We start from the raw sequence: 21236 nt of genomic DNA, 5'->3' as shown, positions 1-21236 counted from the left end.
GTGACTATGACAATGACTGCGACTACGCCCCGTTTTGGAAAACCAATTTTCTGATTCCAGCTGTTTAAAGTCTAGAGTTACATCTGGTAACACCTAATATTGTTGCTGACGCTGTATTCCATTGTAATGCTCGATCATAGTACTTTTAGTCAGTCTACTGCCAAACTTCACCGAGAGCATTTCTCTCTTTTTCGATGTATATTTTATAATTATGTGTTTGAAAATAAAGTTTTCTTTTTAAAAAGGTGTTTGGTTACCCCAGAACTATAACTGGCGCCCGAACTACCTTCCTTACGTTTTTTCGAGGTTGTTCATTTAACAACAAGTTTTTTTCGATTCGCGATCTTTAATTTCGACTTCGTGAAAAATCCGGAAAACCAGTGAGTGAGGTGAACCCTTCAAGACAAGTTCTCTGCGTACCACACCTGCGACCTTCGAAGTTCAACCTGGCAGACAACGAAGACTCCTTCCACAAATTTGAGACGGAAGTAAAACTACCATCAACTGTAAGTACAGATGCGAACATTTTCTTCACTTCATCTTCTACACTCATTCGACCGTCAAAATTAGACCCTGTGATCATGTCAACCAAATCTATCCCGAAATATTTGCTGGACTATATTCCAAAATTCGATGGAACTTCTAATAAAATTCCAAAATTCATCAAATCTCTCCAAGACATTTTCAATCTGTATTGTAACGATAAAATTGAACAATCACAACGCGAAGAAAATCATTGGCTGTTATTTACTGCCGCCCTCCACAGTTTGGAAGGTGCTGCAGATGATGTTGTACAAAATTGCGAGTGTTCCAACTTAGCTGAACTTATTGAACTTTTAACGAAAAACTTCTCTGATAAACGCACGGTCCCTGACCTAATAGCCGAAATTGCTGTAATGAAATCATTCCAATACGAACACCCCCTCGACTTCCTACAAAGACTCAGTGAAAAACGCACCAGAGTGGTGACCCGCTATAAGCTTGATGGTGTAACCGGGGATCTCCTGAAAAATCTTCTCGAACAACTCGATACAACTCTTGTCCGCACGCTCATTCACGGTGTTCATCCAACACTCGGAGCTCATCTTCAGGTATACAAACTCAAGAACTTGGACGACGCCCGCGATACCCTGCGCAGTGATTGTAGCATTGTTTTGAAACAATTAAAATGTGCAGAGCCCGTAAGTGACAAAAGTGCAGTGAGTGAAAAGCAAATCAATTCTCAGTTCCAACCGCGAAATATCTTTCAACCGCAACCAGTGTTCAATCAATTCCGGCAATTCTCTCCTCGGAATTTCCGCCAGCAACACTTCAATCAGAATCGGTTCCAGCAACCCTTCACTACTCAGAATCGGTTCCAACAACCTCATCAAATCCATTTTCAACAGCCTCAACATTCTAATTTCCAACAAAGTGTAGTTCCCTCTACCTCTACTTTTCAGCAGTCGCAATTTAAAAATTTCCAACCGAAATCTTTCAATAACAATTCTCGTAACTTTTCAAACGGAGCACGAAACATTCAACAGTCTCACAACTGGGACTCGCAGAATACTGTCTCCATGCGTACTGCTTCTACTAATTCGGCAAGAAACAATCCTTTCCAGGATCTTCACTATCTCGATGAATCAAATGATGATATCAATCAAGTAAATGCATCGACTCGTATTCAATTGTTGCAATCGCAACTCAACAATCTAACATCAGCTGTGAATGAAATGGCAGATCATTTTTTAGGGTGTGGCCCCAATCCGGCGGAAACCCCCCCATAGAGCTTGAATTGAATATTATTGATAAATCGCTACCCTATTTTGTCGATGATGTAAACAGAAAATGGCTTGTTGACACTGGATCGATGATGAATTATGTACATCCTGCAATTGTACCGCCAACTGTAACTAGATATAAGGAAAAATTTGTTGTAAAAACCCCGGCTGGTACAAGTGGTGGACATGAGTATATATTTTTTGGTCCATCCACATTATTTCCGAATCTTTCTAGAATTAAGATGTATATATATGATTTTTCCGACAGGTACGATATTCTTTTAGGTAATGAAACTATGCAACAACTCAAGGCCCATGTAAATTATGAGACTAATACGTTAGATTATGGCAACGTATCAAAACCGTTATTATCTGTAATTAATTCTAGTAGAAAACAAATTGAATTGAAACCTGGATTTAATGTAATAACTATCCCAGTTAGGTCTATTCCCACTGTAGGACAGGGATTACTTAAACCTATAAATAATTCTAACTATTGTATTGAAGAAGGTATAGTTGATATTGTTAATGGTGAATGTACTTGTATAGCTTTCTCTCATGAACTCATGACCATCAGTCCTGAACCCATGGAAATTGAGGAAGTAGAAACGATTCTTGACTCGCATAATGACTCAATGACCACACGTCCTGAAAATTTTGCATTGATAAAGAAATTGATCCATGAAACTTTACGAACTGACCACATGAATGACGAAGAAAAAAGAGAGATATACGATTTAATTATCAAATTCCCTGCGATAATAAAGCTTGATAATATTCCTCTTGGTTCAACAAACTTATTAAAACATAAGATCAATACTGTAGATGACAATCCTGTGTACACACGAAACTATAGGTACCCCAAATATTCAAGAAAGACGTACAAATCGAAATTGATAAACTGCTGCAAAATAAAATCATTCAACCCTCCAACTCTCCATACAATTCCCCAATATGGGTTGTTCCAAAAAAACTAGATGCTTCAGGGAAAAAGAAAATAAGAATGGTGATAGACTACAGGAAACTTAATGACAAGACGATAGCTGATAAATATCCTTTACCAAACATTGAAGATCTTTTCGGTAAAATTGGGAGAGCCACTTATTTCTCCACAATAGATTTGTACTCAGGTTTCCATCAAATCGAAATGGACCCAGAATCTGTTCCTAAAACTGCTTTTTCAACGGAAGATGGTCACTACGAGTTTCTTAGGCTCCCTTTCGGGCTGAAAAATGCACCCCCATTCTTTCAAAGAAATATGAATATATTGTTTGCTAAAATGCCGAATGTATTAGTATATATGGATGATATAATAGTATTCTCTGACAATTTGGAAGAACATTTGAAACATTTAAAATCTGTTTTCAAGAAACTACAAAATCACAATCTCAAAATACAGCTTGACAAAACCGAATTTTTCAAAAGAGAATTGTTATACCTTGGCCACATTGTTTCAGAACGCGGTATTCAACCCAACCCAGCCAAATTGCAGGCCATAAAGGATTTTAAAATACCTAAAACCGAAAAACAAATCAAACAATTCTTAGGGTTAACAGGCTACTATAGGAAAATGATACAGAACTATGCAAAAATCGCAAAACCTCTGACTCAGGCATTGAAAAAGGATGTAAAGATCGATATTAATAATACAGAATATGTAAATGCATTTGAGAAATTGAAAACAATGTTACAGAACAGTCCAATATTACAACTACCTGATTTCTCTAAACAGTTCATTGTCACGACTGACGCGAGCAATTATGCTATAGGAGGGGTATTATCCCAAGTTTTTGAAGGAAAAGATCTACCAGTAGCGTATGCTTCGCGAACTTTGAATAAACATGAGATCAATCTCTCCACCATAGAAAAAGAGTTATTGGCTATTGTCTGGTGCTGTAAATATTTCAGACCTTATTTATACGGACGGAAGTTTCTCATTCAAACTGATCACAAGCCTCTCCAGTGGCTTCATAGCATCAAAGAACCGAACTCGAAACTCATTAGATGGAAACTATTATTAGAGGAATTTGATTTTGATATTATTTACATAAATGGGAAGACCAATTACGTAGCGGACGCTCTGTCTCGTCCTAATAATGTTCACATGATGGAAAATGAGGAAGATGATTTTTTAGGTTTTGAAGATGGCTTTCGCGGGTTTGCGAATATTGCTACTGACCCCCACGAAACTGGTCTAGAAGATGGCTTTCACGGTTTTGATAATAGTGCTCACGACCCTGATCATGAATTCGATGATATTAACGTGGACGAATTGCTGCGATTCAATACTCGTACTGAAGCTCCCTCCATAGACGTTAGTTCCCTTGATGAAATTCTCCAACAAATAGATAACCCGGCCGTAGGAACTGATAATGATGATATTATAGGTATTGATAATAGAAATGACGACAATGATGCTAATGAAAACATTGTGCGTGATATTGATTATGAAAATGTTGTAAATAATAATGAAAATGGTAATGAACGTGAAGATGATAATAACAGTTTAGCCACAATACACTCTCAAGAGAGTTCAAACGAGCAAGTAACTATTGCTGATGACGATAAGATTCTGAATGTAGAACATAACCAATTAGTACTTGAACGAGGTGACCAACCCCCTCGCTTGATTAAGATTTTTGATAAAAATAGATTGATTATTTATTTTAGGAATGCTAATGATTACGATGACATGAAGGACAAATGTATAGAGTATTTGAAACCGAATACAAAGTATGGAGTTTTCTGCTCGCGTGCCGGAGCCCTATACGATGAGTATGAACGGATTTTTAACAATTTCAAGAACGTACTGCTAGAGACTTTTGATTCGATCAAACTTAAACGGTATAAAAGAATGAACTTAGATGTGACACAAAATGATGAACAAAAACAGGTAATCTCTAATTATCATGAGGGTAAAACATTCCACCGCGGTATCAATGAATCTTATAATCAAATACGACGTAAATATTACTGGCCATCAATGCTACAGGACGTGACTGGTTACATTAATAAATGTGCTGTTTGCTTAAAGGTTAAATATGACAGGAGACCCGTTCGAGTTGACTATAAAATCACACCCACTCCTGAAACACCGTTCGAAAAAATACAGATTGATTGCTTCCAATATGACAAAATAAAGTTTTTAACGATGACTGACTGTTTTTCCAAACGGCTAACGGTCCATCCAATAAAAAGTTTGAACCAAGTCGATATCCAAGAATGCTTAAACGACTATTTCTCTGCTTTCCCCATACCCAAAATTGTACAAATGGACAACGGGCGTGAATTTGACAATGCAGGCCTACGTGATTTCCTGAGACTTTATGGCATTGAACCATATTACGTTACTCCCGGACACCCAGACTCGCAAGGTTTGGTAGAAAGGACTCATTCTACACTTATTGAAATTCTGAATGCCATTCAACTTGAAAACAAAACCAACACCACTGAAACTAATATGAAATTAGCGGTAATTGCCTTCAATAATACTCTAAACTCTACCTTGAAAATGTCTCCTATGGAAATAACATATGGAATATCGAATAACCCTTTTGTAAACGGAATAACAGAGAGATTAATTAGTAACTGAACAACTGTCCCAACAGTATCTTGAACGAGTCAACCTAGTGCATAAAATGATTAAGAATAAAATTGAAGAAGAAAAACAAAAACGTACTGAGAAATTGAATGTTAATCGTGAGAAGAATGTTGAAATTGAAAACGAGCCACACATAAAATCGACATTTAATAAGAAAACAAAACCGAAATTCATCAAAGTAAATTACGATACAACACAGCAATTAGCTAGGAATCCTAAAGCTATCCAAAAACGCCCTTTTAAATTGCACCCTAACAGAATGAAACGGCCTAAAAAACCGGTGAAGGGTAAGAAAAAGGATTTATTTGTTACAGGACGTGATGGTACTGCCCCTAATTCTCCTGTTGCTGGCCCCAGCAACGTCTTATAAGATGGTAGATTTGAGCAGAACATCTGGTATTGCTCCAATCAAGATACAGAATTCTCATATAATTAATGAAACTTTCACCTATGTTCATAATATTAATACTAGTTATTTACGTTTAGAATTAAGTAATATTGAAACATTTGTTGATTTTCTCGCTAAAAGGAATAATATTGATAAGAGTCGCTTAAGTATGATGAAATTGAATTTGAAATACACTAAGAGTAAATTGAATGAGATTCAATCCGTTAATTATAGGCAGAAAAGAGGACTTTTTAATGGTTTAGGATCCGCGATTTCGTGGATCACTGGGAACATGGATGCTGATGATAAGGAAAGATATGACAAAATTTTGCAGACAGTCCAATCTAATGAATATCATCTTAGTAACAATGAATATCATCTTAGTAACAATGTAGACAAAATGCAAAGCAATTTGCTGTAAATCAGAAATTAATTAACGAATTCAATAATGAGATGAAAGTAATCAGAGCGAATAATCTAAAAATCAGCAATTACTTTAATTCTTTGTTCAATGAATCCAACTGAATGGAAATGAATCAGCAATCCTCTTTGTTATTCGACTCGCTCCTGCTTCTGAATAATAAAATATCTGACATTGTAACTAGTCTCGAATTTTGTAAATTGAAAATACTGCATTCTTCTATTATTTCTCATGATGATCTTTTTCTCCTACAAAAAAACTCAAATGTCAGCTTTATTTCAAATAAAATTAGTGTGTTATGGAAACTAAGCAAAGTACATTGTGGAATATTAAAGACCATATTTCATATTTTGTGGACGTACCGCTATTGTCAACTGTTTATGAAACGTTTTTTCTATTGTCTTATCCTGTCATTGTCGGTAACGAAATTTTAACAACTATTGCACATCCTTCTTTTGTTCTTCGAAATGACAAATTATTTTCTGGAAATTGTGAACTCATTTATGATGATTATTATTGTAGTACAGTAAGCGAACTTAATGATATATGTATTGAGCAATTATTAAATGATAGGAATCTAGTCGGATGTAGTAAGGTAGTTTTGAAAGACGGAGATTCTTTCATAAAATATGTAGAAATAGTTGATAGTTTTATATTTTTTTAATTTTAGTACATGTATGGTTCTGAATACTGATGTGAACAAGAATATTACTATTTTTCTCAATAAGAAAACGCAATTGTTGAAAATTAATAGCTCAGAAACACTGATTGGTTACTACAAACCAAATATATTTTGGAAAAACGAAATTCTACTTCCAACTGAATTTGTAGTAAAAAAACGACTATCCAACTTCAACTTTGATCAAGTACATACTGCTAATATAAATTTTCAAAAACTTGATGTTCTAGATGAGTTACCTCTGCCCGATAATCGAAACCTATGTATTATTCTATTGCTTATTTTTACTGTAATTTTATTGATTGTTATAATATTTCTCAAACGGCTGTTTATCTGGCACAAACTTTGTAACCTAATGTGTTGTAAATCTGAAGTTGAAAATGATACTGTACAGCGTGAACCAGAACAAATATGCCCCAGACTACCATGTACTTAGTTTATAATACTTAAATATAATATATGTTTTTTATTTCTTTGAAGCTGAGGGCAGCTTCACTCTTAGGGGGGAGGAGTTACATCTGGTAACACCTAATATTATTGCTGACGCTGTATTCCATTGTAATGCTCGATCATAGTACTTTTAGTCAGTCTACTGCCAAACTTCACCGAGAGCACTTCTCTCTTTTTCGATGTATATTTTATAATTATGTGTTTGAAAATAAAGTTTTCTTTTTAAAAAGGTGTTTGGTTACCCCAGAACTATAACTTAGGACTTAGCAAAATCCCGAGCTCGGAAACCGTCCCTTAGAAGTTCTAAACTATTATTAGATGATTACAAGTATAAATATTTAATAAATTTAGATCTGACGATACATTCAAATATGATAATATGTGCATACACTCTCATTCATTTAAAAACGGTTGAAAGTTGACTAGCAAGAGGTATGATTCATATTATACATACATATAAGAGGAAAGTTGATTGAGAAGTCACTTTAGAAATATTCGTATAGCCTATAAGAATTGAATTCAAGTCCATATCTGATTAATATAGAATTTGAAATCATATATTAGAAATTATTTGATTAATCAGAAAAATTGTTGAAGACTTTCATTATATCATCAAATACTATTGATTGTAAAAATAATATTTTAATTAGAACATTCAAGATAGAATTATAACTGTTTTATAAACTATTTTCCAATACCCCTTTGGAAAAGTGGTGATATTCAAAATATTACAATATTAAAAATCTAAATAGAAGCCTATCATTTACATGCAGAAACAAATTTTATTTTTACATTATTCTTAAAATATTTTCTATCTATATGTATTTTACAACTATGTACATCACGATTTGATAATTGATTTCATATATATTTAGGAATCACTTAACATTATTACATAAAAATAAAAAGTATTAAATTCATCAACATTCCATACACATTTTATGTTTGTTAAAATTTTTGGCTGCACAGCAGTACAATAATAGAAACATTTCAATGATTTGATTGTATGTAGTTTCACTCTAAGCAAGAAATTCTTCCAAATTAATGTTTTCGATCATTATAAATATGGCGACTTGAATGAATCAATGCTCAACTGGATTTATAATAAAATTCTACTGACAATAAAAAATTGAATTTAATGATAGACGAATTGTTGAAATTTTCCTAGATTTTTCTTATATTCGAATATAGATGACGGTAGATTTCAATTGGTTCTAAGAAGCTTTGAATGCTTGGAGTTGAGGTCGCTAAAAATGTAAAACAAATCATGTTGAAATGAATTTCTAGAGAAAAGAACTTAGTAGAAATCCAAAGGAATACAAGTTGATAAATGTGAATTTTTTGGAATTGTAAGCTGAATAATAACAATTCTTAAGAAAGCTGACTCTCAAATAGTTCACATGGTCCGTTTTGGTATTGTTTTGGAAGTTTAGTTTCTCATTGAGATTGAAAAGTTGTTAGTCTCTACAAGTAAGATAATTATAAAATACATTTATGAACATATTTCAAGTTAATAAATGAAATGAAATGAAATTGCTTTATTGTCTCTTCAAAATAGATACATAATTTACATACACTATATTATTATCGACAATAAAGTTTAATAACAAAGTTTAATAATAAAACCATACTAGCTTTCAAGACACTGTTACTTCATAGTCGAAATAATTTCCTATTTTTTTGTGTGTTTTATTTTTCCTTGGAGGCAACAAAAATGGCTATACAATATAATATTTTTTATGGATAATTGTTGTATTTGTTGACTATTCCAGCTTGTTGATTGGAGAAATGAGTTTACAAAATGGTGGACAAATGAATTCAAAACAGTGAAATTTCCTGGCACGGGTCACGTGTTCAATTACTTCATTGACAACGACACAAAGCGATTTGTGCCTTGGAGTGAACGAGTGCAGAAGTTTGACCTTGATCATGACATACCTCTTCAAGTAAGTTCACATTCTGTCTCATTATTTACAGTTCATTATAGTTATAATTTATGGATCATAGCAATGGTTCGGAGAGAAGCATCCTTCACAAAAAACCGTTCCAGAAATTTTGATGAATCATATCGCAGATCAATATAGGGTGATGGCTTCGGGCTAAGAGTTATTTCATCACAAAATTTCTCCATCCAAAAATGTGGGGACGAAAATTTGAAGATTTAAATTGCAGATCAAAACTAGAAATTCTCTCTATAATCAAAACTTGACGAAAATATGAACTCCCGGTTGCACAAAAGTCTTTTAGACAAGCAGAGAAGCCTTCTTTTGTAAAAAGCCTTCTCTGATTGGTTTTCGAGGCATTAAATCATGATTAGAATTTAACAGGTTTTTGTGCAACCGAGCTCAGGTATTGTATGCTACTACTGAAATATTGAATAAATTTGTTAATTTAAATGGATTTTTTCAGTCTGCGGTTGTGAACACGACGGAAACAACGCGTGTGCGCTACTTCTTGGACTTGCTGTTGGAGAAGAAGAAGCCGGTGATGCTGGTGGGGGCAGCTGGCTCAGGCAAGAGTGTCTTGACTGCCGAGAAGCTGAACTCACTGTCTGACAACTATGCCGTCACCAATGTCCCTTTCAACTTCTACACTACATCCGGTAAAGATAATCCCACTATGACCATTGTGTCATAGCAATTATTCCTAGTTAAAGAGGGGATATGAGGGTCGCATTTATGATTGATAGATCAAACTTGGTTGAGTGCTGAGTACGATTATTATTGTTTAGAAACCAAGAACAGCAAGCAATCAGTTCGATTCTTGGTTGGCAGAGTATAAACATAGAGAAACAATAGCGTAAGTAGATATCCCATGGTATAGGACGTTTATGTCGCAACTTTTTCTGTTATCTCAAGCCGATAGTCCACGTAGTTCTTTCCCGTGAAGCTGTGTGACGCTCGTAGTCTCTCATACTGTGTCGTTGATACACTCTCATCCCAACAAAAACAGTAAAAATCAACAGTAATCGGCTTGAGATAACAGTAAAAGTTGAAACATAAACGCCCTATACCATGGGGTATCTACTTACGCTATTGTTTCTCTATGGTAGAACTCAGCTAAGTTCGACCAATCAGTACGATTCAAGCGTTGTAGTTACTAGGAAACAAAATTAAAACTCAGCTAAATTCGTTCTTGAGTACCGTTCATAAATACGGCTCTCACTCTTGAGGTCTAGAGGACTTCAAGTAAATATTCGAATCTAAAGAAATTTCTCAGCCTAGAACACTGTTACTACCCACCAATAAGTCCAGTTACACACAAATCGATTTTTGGATGTAAGATTTTCCGCCGTCCTAATAAATTCAATTAGATTAAACAAAACTTGACAAACATATTTATGTGATCATGTGGTTGTCAAGATTCATTCAATCTGGTAGACTTTATAAGGATGACAAGAAATCGTATGCCCAAAAATCGATGTGTGTGTAACTGGCTTAACAGGCACCATCAGAACGATTGCACCAGAGAGTGATTGGCTAAGAACGTCCTTGAGAATTTTCATAAAGACAACACTTAGCCTAGTTTAATCAAATTGTTATTATAATTCTTGGAAACATGCGAGCTTTTCGTTATATGTGTAGACTATTCAACAGTTAAAATAATATTGTTGTTGAATTCAACATAATTATATTGATGCAATTTTTGTCAATAAGTTCAAGCATTATGTGGTTTTAAGAACCATACATCTTTAATTCAGTTGAAAAAGTGTGTTGTATTGATTTGTCAGTTAATTTGAATTTTATTGAACATTATCTAAATTTTGGAATGTTGACTGCAAGATACGTAGAATCTTCAAATTAAAATATATTCAAAGATGAAAATTTGAGTTGATAATTCTTTCTCTTCAACAGAAATGCTTCAAAAGGTTTTGGAAAAGCCTCTGGAGAAGAAAGCTGGAAGAAATTATGGGCCTTCTGGGAATAAAACAATGATTTATTTCCTCGACGATATGAATATGCCTGAGGTGAGTTTTCTAAATAGACGACTCAATTTTCTCAAATGTCAAATTATCTTATGTTTAGCTAATTAGATTATACCACCTCTACGACAGAAACCTGTCCTCACCTAATGTGTTTTTAATCGATAAAACCTATCCACAACAATAATTTCGAAATGTACCGTATCTAAGCTTTCAAGATGCATATTGAGGTACAGTATTAACATGTTACTTAAATATTTATGTAAATGAGCTTTTTACTATTTCCTCACATAGATAAATTGTTTTTTCACTTCTTATTCGACTCTGATCTAAAGCATTCTTAATGAAGGGGACTTCATTTATTTGTTGGATTGGATTCAGTTGATGAGACTAGTGTCTGTTGTTACCAGATCTGTTTGTATTTCAAATTGCGAGTTTGAATTATAGGTGGATAAATACGGCACAGTGCAGCCGCATACATTGATCAGACAGCACATGGACTATCAGCACTGGTATGACCGCGTCAAGCTCTCACTCAAAGAAATCCACAACGTCGTGTTTTTCTCAGCCATGAATCCGACCGCTGGAAGCTTCACCATTGACTCCCGGCTCCAGAGGCATTTCAGTGTATTTGCTTTAAGGTATGTTTTCCAATCTCTCAATATTATCTTCTAGTGATTCGTTGCTACAAATCATATTGCGAAAAAGTATATCTTATCAATATTGTCAATTCTTTCAACAAGAGAAATGAATAAGTGATTGAAATGTAGTAAAGTCTTGGAAAAACAATCCTAGAGTAAACGAATTCCTCGGTGTAACGTATTCGCTTTTAATAATATATAATGCAATTTATTAAAATAGAACGCTTCTATTCCCTTTATCTACGACTATTTTGTAATCTAAACATAACAAAATCACAATATTAATTCCATAACAGGGGTCTTTTTGCAATGGATTTCCAAAACTATATTATTATGTGAACTTTATGCTACGACTTTATATCACATTATAACATACTAGTGTTCATGGTTTCCGATGCTGGTGGCATGCTGGCATCAATATTAAAACACGCGGTTTCTAAAGCTGTCACCAGGTTTCAGTTTGTCAAGTTTTCACTAAATCAAGTTTAATTCAGTTTGACAGTTCTCAATAAGTCAAGTTTTCAGTTTATAAAGTTTCCAGTTTGTCTTGTTTTTCAGTTTATCAAGTTTTTAGTAGGTACTTCAAGTTTTCAGTTTGTCTTGTTTTTATGACAAGTTTTCAGTTCGTCAATATTTCAGTACATCAACATCTATTGATTGATTGCAGTTTCCCGAGTCAAGAGGCGCTGAATCACATCTACACGTCGATCATAACGCAGCACTTCAATCTGCACAACAAGTTCCCCTCGCTGGTGGTGCGGTCATGTGACCTGATAGTGCAGCTGGCCCTCGGCATGCAGGCCAAAGTCGCACAGGTCTTCCTCCCCACCGCAGTCCGCTTCCACTACATCTGGAATCTCAGAGATCTCACCAACATATTCCAGGTAACCTATTAGGTTTAAAGCTATATAAAATATTTTTTACTATATTTGATTCATGAATATTAGTAAATGAATACATATAAATAATGCACACTTGATGAGATGTTAATAGTGCATGTTAAAAATTCGTAATTCTTTGGAATCAATCACATGAAAAAATCCAGGCTTTGAATCTTGAATCAGTTTGATTTTTTTCATTGACTAATAATATCCAATTTGTTATTTATTTCAGGGAATGCTGTTTGCTTCTAATGAATGTGTGAAAACTCCGGGCAACTTTGTGAGGCTTTGGATGCATGAAGCCACCAGAGTATACTGTGATAAACTCATCGACACTAGAGACCAAGAGATCTTCAGAAAGATGACTCTGGATAACATCAAGAAAGTTTTTGCTGTAAGTGTATTCAGAGCTCAATTTGGGTTATGTGTTATATTTTCTCAAACATAAAAATCATGTATGTGTATCAAATAGGCAATAAATCATTACTCGTGTAGTATTAATAAGCTTCCCTAGAATATTATTATTCTATGTATAAACAATGAAATAATATTTATGTGCATGGATATAACGTCAATAATCAAAGCAAATAGATTCTTAGTTTGGAATCAAATCAAAATCAGTTTTGAATGACGCTTAAAATTTTTTATATATATATATCCACATCCACTCTATACATTTATTTAGAATTTACTTATTCTCTACAGAATAAATTTTGTTATTAATTTTTTACGAAATTAAACGAAGCATATTATTTTCAATTAATATTTGTTCTATTGTAGAAATTTTAATTCTTCATTTCAATTATTTATATGAGTATTAATGTTTCGAAGAATATTCAATCAACAATATTTCTTAGACCCAGGCTGTATCAAAGATAAAAATAAGAAAAATTTTCATAGTCAGATCCACTTTGAACTGTTTGAATTGATCCCTTAAAAATAAGAAATGCCTAAGATGTCACGTGCCCATTCCTAGCAGACTATTGTGATTTTAACTGACTCTTAGTAATAAGAAAGCATTCAGAATGGTAGTATCAAGTTGAAGAAGCGACGCCCAAAACTTTCATGTTTTTTTTTTTTGAAATTACTTCCTAGGTCTTTGAGAGAGTTCAATAAATATTTATTGAGTTCAATAAAAAGGCACTCAATTTAGGAGAAAGAATGAGTTGTCTCCCTTACACTAGATGTCTATACGGGTAGTTCAAATTAACAGCAATTTTAAATGTTCAGTATGTGGATTATCTAATGAAATCGGTCTCCGGTTTTATAATATCAATAATATTGTAACTTCACACAACTATCAGCAAAGTAGAGAGACTTGTGATTGAAACACACCGGTAACCAAAGTGGCTCGATAATCGAGATAGAGACAAGCAACAAGAGGCATTGCTACATAGCAAAGGAAATAGAAAGACACATAGAGAAAACAAGTTAGTCTAATTGAGGATTCAGTCAATAGAGCCAAACTTTAATTTCTCAGGCCCGGTTGCACAACAGCCGGTTAAATTTTAACCGTGATTAATTTCACGAGAACCAATCAGAGAAGGCGTTTTTGAAAAGACTGGAATTAATCACGGTTAAAATTTAACCGACTGTTGTGCAACCGGCACTTGAACTTTTTAATTTATTAAACTGTACTTTCGCAGTAGAAAATTTGTAATCATGTTTTATCATTTAAGTTATTTCAATCATTTTAGATATTCCTTCACTGTTATGTTTGCGCATTACTTTTCACATATGGCATTTTGCATGTAACTTAACAGGAAATGCCGGAATCGGAGTACAACGAGAAGCCACTGATCTACTGTCACTTCGTGGAGGGCATCGGTGACCCCAAGTACCTACCAATGCCCAACTGGGTGGCGCTCAACAAGCTCGTCACTGAAGCCATGGCTCAGTACAACGACCTCGTTGCCGGCATGAATCTCGTTCTCTTCGAAGACGCTATGAGTCACATATGCAGGCAAGTTAGCTATTCACTGCTTCCAATTCAAAACCTTCTATCTTTCTCATTCAAAAATAATTGAAAATTCCATCAGGTTAACCATAGAGAAAAGATAGCATAAGAAGATATCCCATGGTATAGGACGCTTATGTTCCAAATTTCACTGTTAACTCAAGCTGATAGTCCTAGTAGTTATTTTTCGTGGAGCTATGTGACGCTGGTAGTCTCTCATACTGTGCCGTTCTTACAATCGCACCTGGCCAAAACAGTAATAATAGACAGTAGTTGGCAGTAATCGACTGAGTTAACAAAAATCGTTTTGGAATTTGGAACATAGACGACCTTTACCATGTGATATCTTCTTATGCTATCTTTTCTCTTTGCTATCATCACAAAATTTCAATTTATCAATCATAGCTATAATATTTCGAATTATTTAATTCAAAAAGTTCTTTATTCCTTATTCAAAAACAAAAAAGCTGACAATTCCATCAGTTTAACATGCACTCTTACAATAATATTATTATGGAAAGATATATAAAAATCTTGAATGCATTGCAAGAAGTTTATAGTACTAATTTGTACAGAGTTATTCTTATAGTTCTGTTACCTGATTTCAAGTGTCTCTTAAATTATTTCTCAGGTTGGCCACTAACGACAGAACATGCATGATAAACATGTGCATACACATGTCGTCATACATTGTTGTGTCAACACAGCGAAAGGCTTCGAAAAAGGTTTTCTGAGGTTAGGTTTTTTGTATCTTTGATTTTTTGTTGTCTATTTCTTTCTTTACCACTCTAAGATTGATTTATTTTTGTATCGTTATTGATTTATTTATTTTATTATTATATTTTTTCATTCTCCAGTAGTTTATTTATTATTATTGTTTGTTTATTTCATTTTAGAAGTCTCTCGTTGATGACAAAACATGTATGATGCATATGCAAGTACACACAGTCATGTTTATCATATTCTTCCTTGTGTGGCCAGCCGAAAAAATCACTCAGTACTAGTTTATAGTCAATTATTTTGATTATACGGTTATGATATGATTATGTCGATAATTTAGATAGTTTTCAATTGTCCTATGTTTTCAACAGAATAAATAGGATAATGGAAAGTCCAAGAGGCAACGGACTGCTTATCGGAGTGGGAGGAAGTGGAAAACAGTCTCTGGCTCGATTGTCGGCGTTCATTTCAAGTCTTGAGCCATTCCAGATTCAGCTCAAGAAAGGCTATAGTGTCAGTGATTTGAAGGTAAGGTCTCATTCACACTTGACTCTTATCAGCACTTGATTTTTTATCAATTCTTATACAGAATCATGTAAAAATGTATATTGTATTAAGCTCCTTTCTCATTTTATACTTTTTCAAGTCATGTTATTCACTACTATAATATCACATCGATAATATTTGAAGATGTGAATTTCTCGTGAACGAACTGCTTAGTAATCTCTTGTAATTGTTTCTTGATATTCTGACATGTTTAAGTTGTTTCAATTGTAAGTAAGGTAAGGTTTATCCACTTGATATGAGGAAAGTACTTTCGAGTATACTGTTTGTTAACTCAAGAATGTCTCAATAGCGCTTCATAGCAATTTCACAGAGAATGGAATCACAGAACATGTTCGCGAATAGCTGAAATGTGCTAACAACTGTATCTTAAATACTGTTGAGATGATAAATTATGATAAATAAATTTTATATTTTCAATTAGTAGACTCAAATTGTATTTAAGTTTGAGTTAGTGTATATCTACACAATTTTATTCAATCGCTTGTGTTGACTCACATATTCATACTTCAAGACAACTTGATATAATTCGATCTGTTATTAAATTGATCAATAGCATCTTGCAATCTTCCAATTATGAAATTTATATTTGAAATATTGCAAAATGCGTCTATTTAGTTTATTCAATATATCATTCTCTCAAAATGGGGTTCAAACCTATATGAAAACACTGGGATTTTGTCAAAAATATCACTTATTTATTGTAAAATAGCAAACATGTTTCGACACCAATGGTGTCATCTTCAGTGTGAAAATTCAAAACTTTGGCACCATTGGTGTCGAAACATGTTTGTTATTTTACAATAAGTGATATTTTTGACAAAATCCCAGTGTTTTCATTATGGATAGATATCACAAAATCTCACCAGCAACAGTATCCGAAGTTCAAACCTATATTTTTTCATTCAATTAGTTTATAATATTTGAGTTCTTCAAATATTTCTCCAGACATTTAATAAATGTCAAATGGTTGAAATTCGTTTTCAGGGTGATTTATCCAGCTTGTATATAAAGGCTGGTTTGAAAAATGTCGGAATCATGTTCCTGATGACCGACTCTCAAGTGCCTGATGAGAAGTTCCTAGTGCTGATCAACGACATGTTGGCGTCTGGAGAAATTCCTGAATTGTTCCCAGATGAAGAAGTTGATAACATTGTTGCGGCCATTTCAACTGAGGTAATTCTATTTGGCTCCATATTTCCTTTCTCAGCGCTTTGCATTACTCATTTCCTTAATCTATTGATTCTTGAATTCTTCACGTAAATATAGTTTTCAAAACTATCGAAAATGATCATTTACTTGAAATGGTCTCAAATATAGATTGCGTTATGCTATAGGTTAAAGGAGCCGGTATCCCAGACACCAGGGAGAACTGCTGGAAGTATTTCATCGACCGAGTGAGACGGCTGATCAAGGTGATGCTGTGCTTCTCGCCGGTTGGATCGACTCTTCGCGTGCGCGGAAGGAAGTTCCCAGCGCTCGTCAACTGCACCGCCATCAACTGGTTCATGGAATGGCCGCAGGAGGCGCTAGAGTCGGTGTCGGGTCGCTTCCTCTCTGAAATCGACGTTCTTCCGGTAGGATGTAGTTGTAGCCTATACAGGAACCATAACCAAACTATTCTATTGAGTTAGGCTCAACTCACACTTACGCGACTCAGGTCGAGAAGAGACTCGACTCTAGTCGAGAGCATGTGTTTTCAAATGGTGACACTCAGACCAGTCGATTCTAGTATCCGCGACGTCACCATTTGAAAATACAATGCTCTCGATTAGAGTCGAGTCTCTTCTTGACCTGAGTCGCGTAAGTGTGAGCTGAGCCTTAGATCTATTGAAATTGAAAATATTGAGGCTCCGTTGCACAAAAGCCTGTTGAATATTAATCGTGATTAAGTGCTAATGTCTTTTGATTTGCTAATCAAAGACGTCTTCCGCTTCTCTCATTGTCTTTGGTGGCATTTAACTCATTTAATCAGCGTTGAAAATTGAACAGACTTTCGTGCAACCGGACCTGAAACTATTACATTTTTAAATCATTAAACTTTTTTAATAATTAAAAAGCATTCGGGGAATCTTCATAATTTCTAATCTCACGCTCTTTGGTAACTTGTAAGAGGTATTGCATTGATGCTCGGGTTAAAATTTCAAACATAATTTATAATTTTCGTGTGATGCAATCTCTATAAACATTCAGAATTTGGTACCTGGATTGATTATAAAAATATATGCTGATAAAAAATATAATTTCATTCATGAATGGAACCTCGTGTTTCAAATTCCTTTTTAAAATCTGAATCAAATGTGATTCGATTTACAAAACGATTAAATGTGTGGAAGAGGAATCTTGATAAATCTTCTTTTAAATCAGATTGACGATTCCACCTATTATGAAATATATACATTTTATCTTTATTCTAACAGTATTGAGACAATCACTTGATATAACATCACACAAAATTAACAATAATTCATAATTCAATAATAATGCCTTATGCTACTTAGAAAAATTAAATATTCTCATTGGAGTATTATGATTTTTTCATTTATTTGCTAGCTTGGGTAAGTTAATTACCAACTGTCTCCGGTCATCAAAAATCTTTTAAATTGAATTGTTTGAGTTAGTTCTCAAATATCGACATGATTGATTGAAATTGACAGAAAAATGTTGCATTTTGCAGTCGAATCTTCGTAAAGTGGCATCACAATTCATGGCTTACGTCCACAACAGCGTGAATCAAATGTCTGGACTTTATCTGCTCAATGAACGCCGTTTCAACTATACAACTCCCAAATCTTTCCTCGAGTTGATCAGTCTCTATGGAAAACTATTGAAGAAAACAATCGTTGACGTCATTGCAAAAACAAATCGTCTGCAAGTTGGTCTGAAACGTCTTGTCGGAACCTCTGAACAGGTGGGAATCACAAAATTAATAGAGTTACAAACAGTAATTTACTATTAACTGTTCCAATGAAAATGTATCCAGACGACAAAATCATATAATTAAGCTATATAACTCAACCTATTGATCCACCTTCGAGTTAAGATGGATCAAAATTGCCCAAGCAATCATTTTCTCGGTAGCTCATTTTTAATTTAAACATTTGATCTATTCATTCAGATAGAAAAAAAATTAAAACGAAGAAGCAGACCAAGGATAAAACGTACCTTTCTTATGACTTACTCAAGGATATCTTCGCATATAAATTGAATGAACATTGGAGACTAAAATAAATTTGAATTTCATGGTCTTACTTGTTGGTCTTACTTTGATACTGATTCACTATCTTAATAACTAATTGACCAATCTTTTAGTGATGTATTTTTATTGCAAATCATATCATAGAATTATGTAACAATAGAGCTCTTCTTAATGAATATCCTCCATACATTGAATATATAACAAAATATTATAGAGCAGACTCGACAAGCTGAATAATTCATGTAACCTGAGACGCAAACTCAAATTCACTCTCATTGCATACACCTTCTAACTTTCTTAGAAAAAATTATTAATATGTTATGAATTTTAGGTTGGTGGACTGAAAAAGCAACTTGCCGAACAAGAAAAGATTATTGCTGAGAAAACAGCTGCAGCAACAATGTTGATTAAGATTGTAGCAAAAGAACAAGACAAAGTGACAAAAGAAAAAATATTTGGTAAAATGCTCCTTACATGGATGTATCAGCTCTGTAGAATACTGCCTAACACGATTGGTTAAATATTATATCCACCTTGTATTGGCTGAAAAGTTTCGTTGAATTCGCCATTTTGTATATACAATATACTGTTGTTTATAGTTTGATGACACACTTGAAGCAAATGCTACACATGAAGAGTATTGAAATTTATTCACAATAAAATCGCTTTTGAGGTGCACTTGTCAATTATAAAACACCACCACTCTCTCTTTTCATGAATCATAGTTAGAAAATTGTCCCTTCTCTAGGTACGCACTACGTATAATAGGCCTGGAAGCATTTGACAAGATACCCAATACACAGTAGTATTGCCGAGTAGTATTTCAGAAATCATTGTGAAATTATGCACGGAAGATAATGAATGGAATGATATTATTTCGGATAATGGATAATGAACGATTTGGAATGGGATGATGAATGATATTATTTTGATAGCCCAGTATTTCTGAAATATTAGAAATGTTTTGTTTTCAAGTTCACAAGTTTTTTATGCAAAATAATAATCTAATCTAACGAAGTAATAATATTATTTTTAATCGAAGCTATTATATTATTTCGAATAATTCAGTCATATAGATCAAGAGCATTGAGTCCATAGAATATCGAATTAACATAAACTCTTGTACGTTAATAACAGATAAAGGTTACTATCATCTAATTTCTATTGCTTCATTTGTTATTCATTTTATCATAAATCATTATTATAACTTATATTCTTTCTCATACTCTCTCATTCATATTTACTACAGTGGCCGAGGAAGAGAGAAAGGTGAGAATAATGGAAGAGGACATCATTGTTAAGCAGAAGGTTTGTGAAGAGGACCTGGTTGCGGCCGAGCCAGCTTTGGTTGCTGCTATGGAAGCTCTCAATACACTCAATAAGGTCAGCAATAAATTTATATTCACTCCAGTTTTATAATTTGATTGACTTATCTTTTGTCAACTATAAATAAGAATATCATATATGAAAACACAAAATGAGAGAACCACTGTATCCTTCTACATATGCACTTGGATCAGAAGCCCACACTGAAGCCTGGTTTTCATTAGTAGGTTTAGTGGTAGAGTTCCCTGGGCAAGTACTAACTATCTTGTGAACTATCCCAATGAAAGCGTTCATGGCAGAGTAGAGTCATGGTAGAGTACTAGTTTTTAGTAGGGTAGAGTGGGATAGCACCGTGGGATAGTACTCTACCACTTGCCTTCCCCCACCATCGCTTCTCACTCTACTCTACCACTACTATGATAATGAAAACAGTCTCGAGCTAGTAGAGTAGATTAAAAGTAGAGTAGAGTAGAGTTCCGTATTGACATTTTTAGGTTAGTTCTGTTCACTAGACAACACATTTTACCTACTATTCTCAATTGTAGTGAAAACAAGTAAGTACTCGACTCGACCAAGTAAGTAGAGTAGAGTAAGCTCGGTAGAGTTAGTATGCCAGTTACTCGACCACTAACTCTACTACTAATCATTCATCCAATCATCATCACCTAGGCTTAAAATACTTCTATAAAGTCGCCTTTGAAAAATAATAAATATCACTCACTAT

General features: G+C 34.1%; 1 protein-coding gene and 1 long non-coding RNA gene across 2 annotated transcripts in view; both read left to right on the top strand.

The window, feature by feature from the left end:
• LOC111048465 (dynein beta chain, ciliary) overlaps positions 1-21236 on the top strand; it is an 81976-nt gene that overhangs the window by 46105 nt on the left and 14635 nt on the right. Inside the window, exons 43-55 of the mRNA XM_039428862.1 lie at positions 9075-9248; positions 9712-9904; positions 11157-11269; positions 11672-11865; positions 12533-12749; positions 12979-13140; positions 14510-14709; positions 15795-15951; positions 16975-17163; positions 17325-17564; positions 18665-18898; positions 19518-19644; positions 20436-20569. Of these exons, the coding sequence (XP_039284796.1) occupies positions 9075-9248; positions 9712-9904; positions 11157-11269; positions 11672-11865; positions 12533-12749; positions 12979-13140; positions 14510-14709; positions 15795-15951; positions 16975-17163; positions 17325-17564; positions 18665-18898; positions 19518-19644; positions 20436-20569 (2334 nt within the window). The remainder of the gene's footprint in view (positions 1-9074; positions 9249-9711; positions 9905-11156; positions 11270-11671; positions 11866-12532; positions 12750-12978; positions 13141-14509; positions 14710-15794; positions 15952-16974; positions 17164-17324; positions 17565-18664; positions 18899-19517; positions 19645-20435; positions 20570-21236) is intronic.
• LOC120351444 lies at positions 163-5944 on the top strand. Its single transcript, XR_005571404.1, has 2 exons — positions 163-506; positions 5679-5944. It is a non-coding gene; the product is annotated as an uncharacterized LOC120351444 (long non-coding RNA).

Source organism: Nilaparvata lugens, chromosome 5, assembly GCF_014356525.2.
Source record: "Nilaparvata lugens isolate BPH chromosome 5, ASM1435652v1, whole genome shotgun sequence".
NCBI lineage: Eukaryota > Metazoa > Arthropoda > Insecta > Hemiptera > Delphacidae > Nilaparvata > Nilaparvata lugens.
Note: the sequence above shows the minus strand (reverse complement) of the source record. Positions and strands in the feature narration are given on the sequence as shown.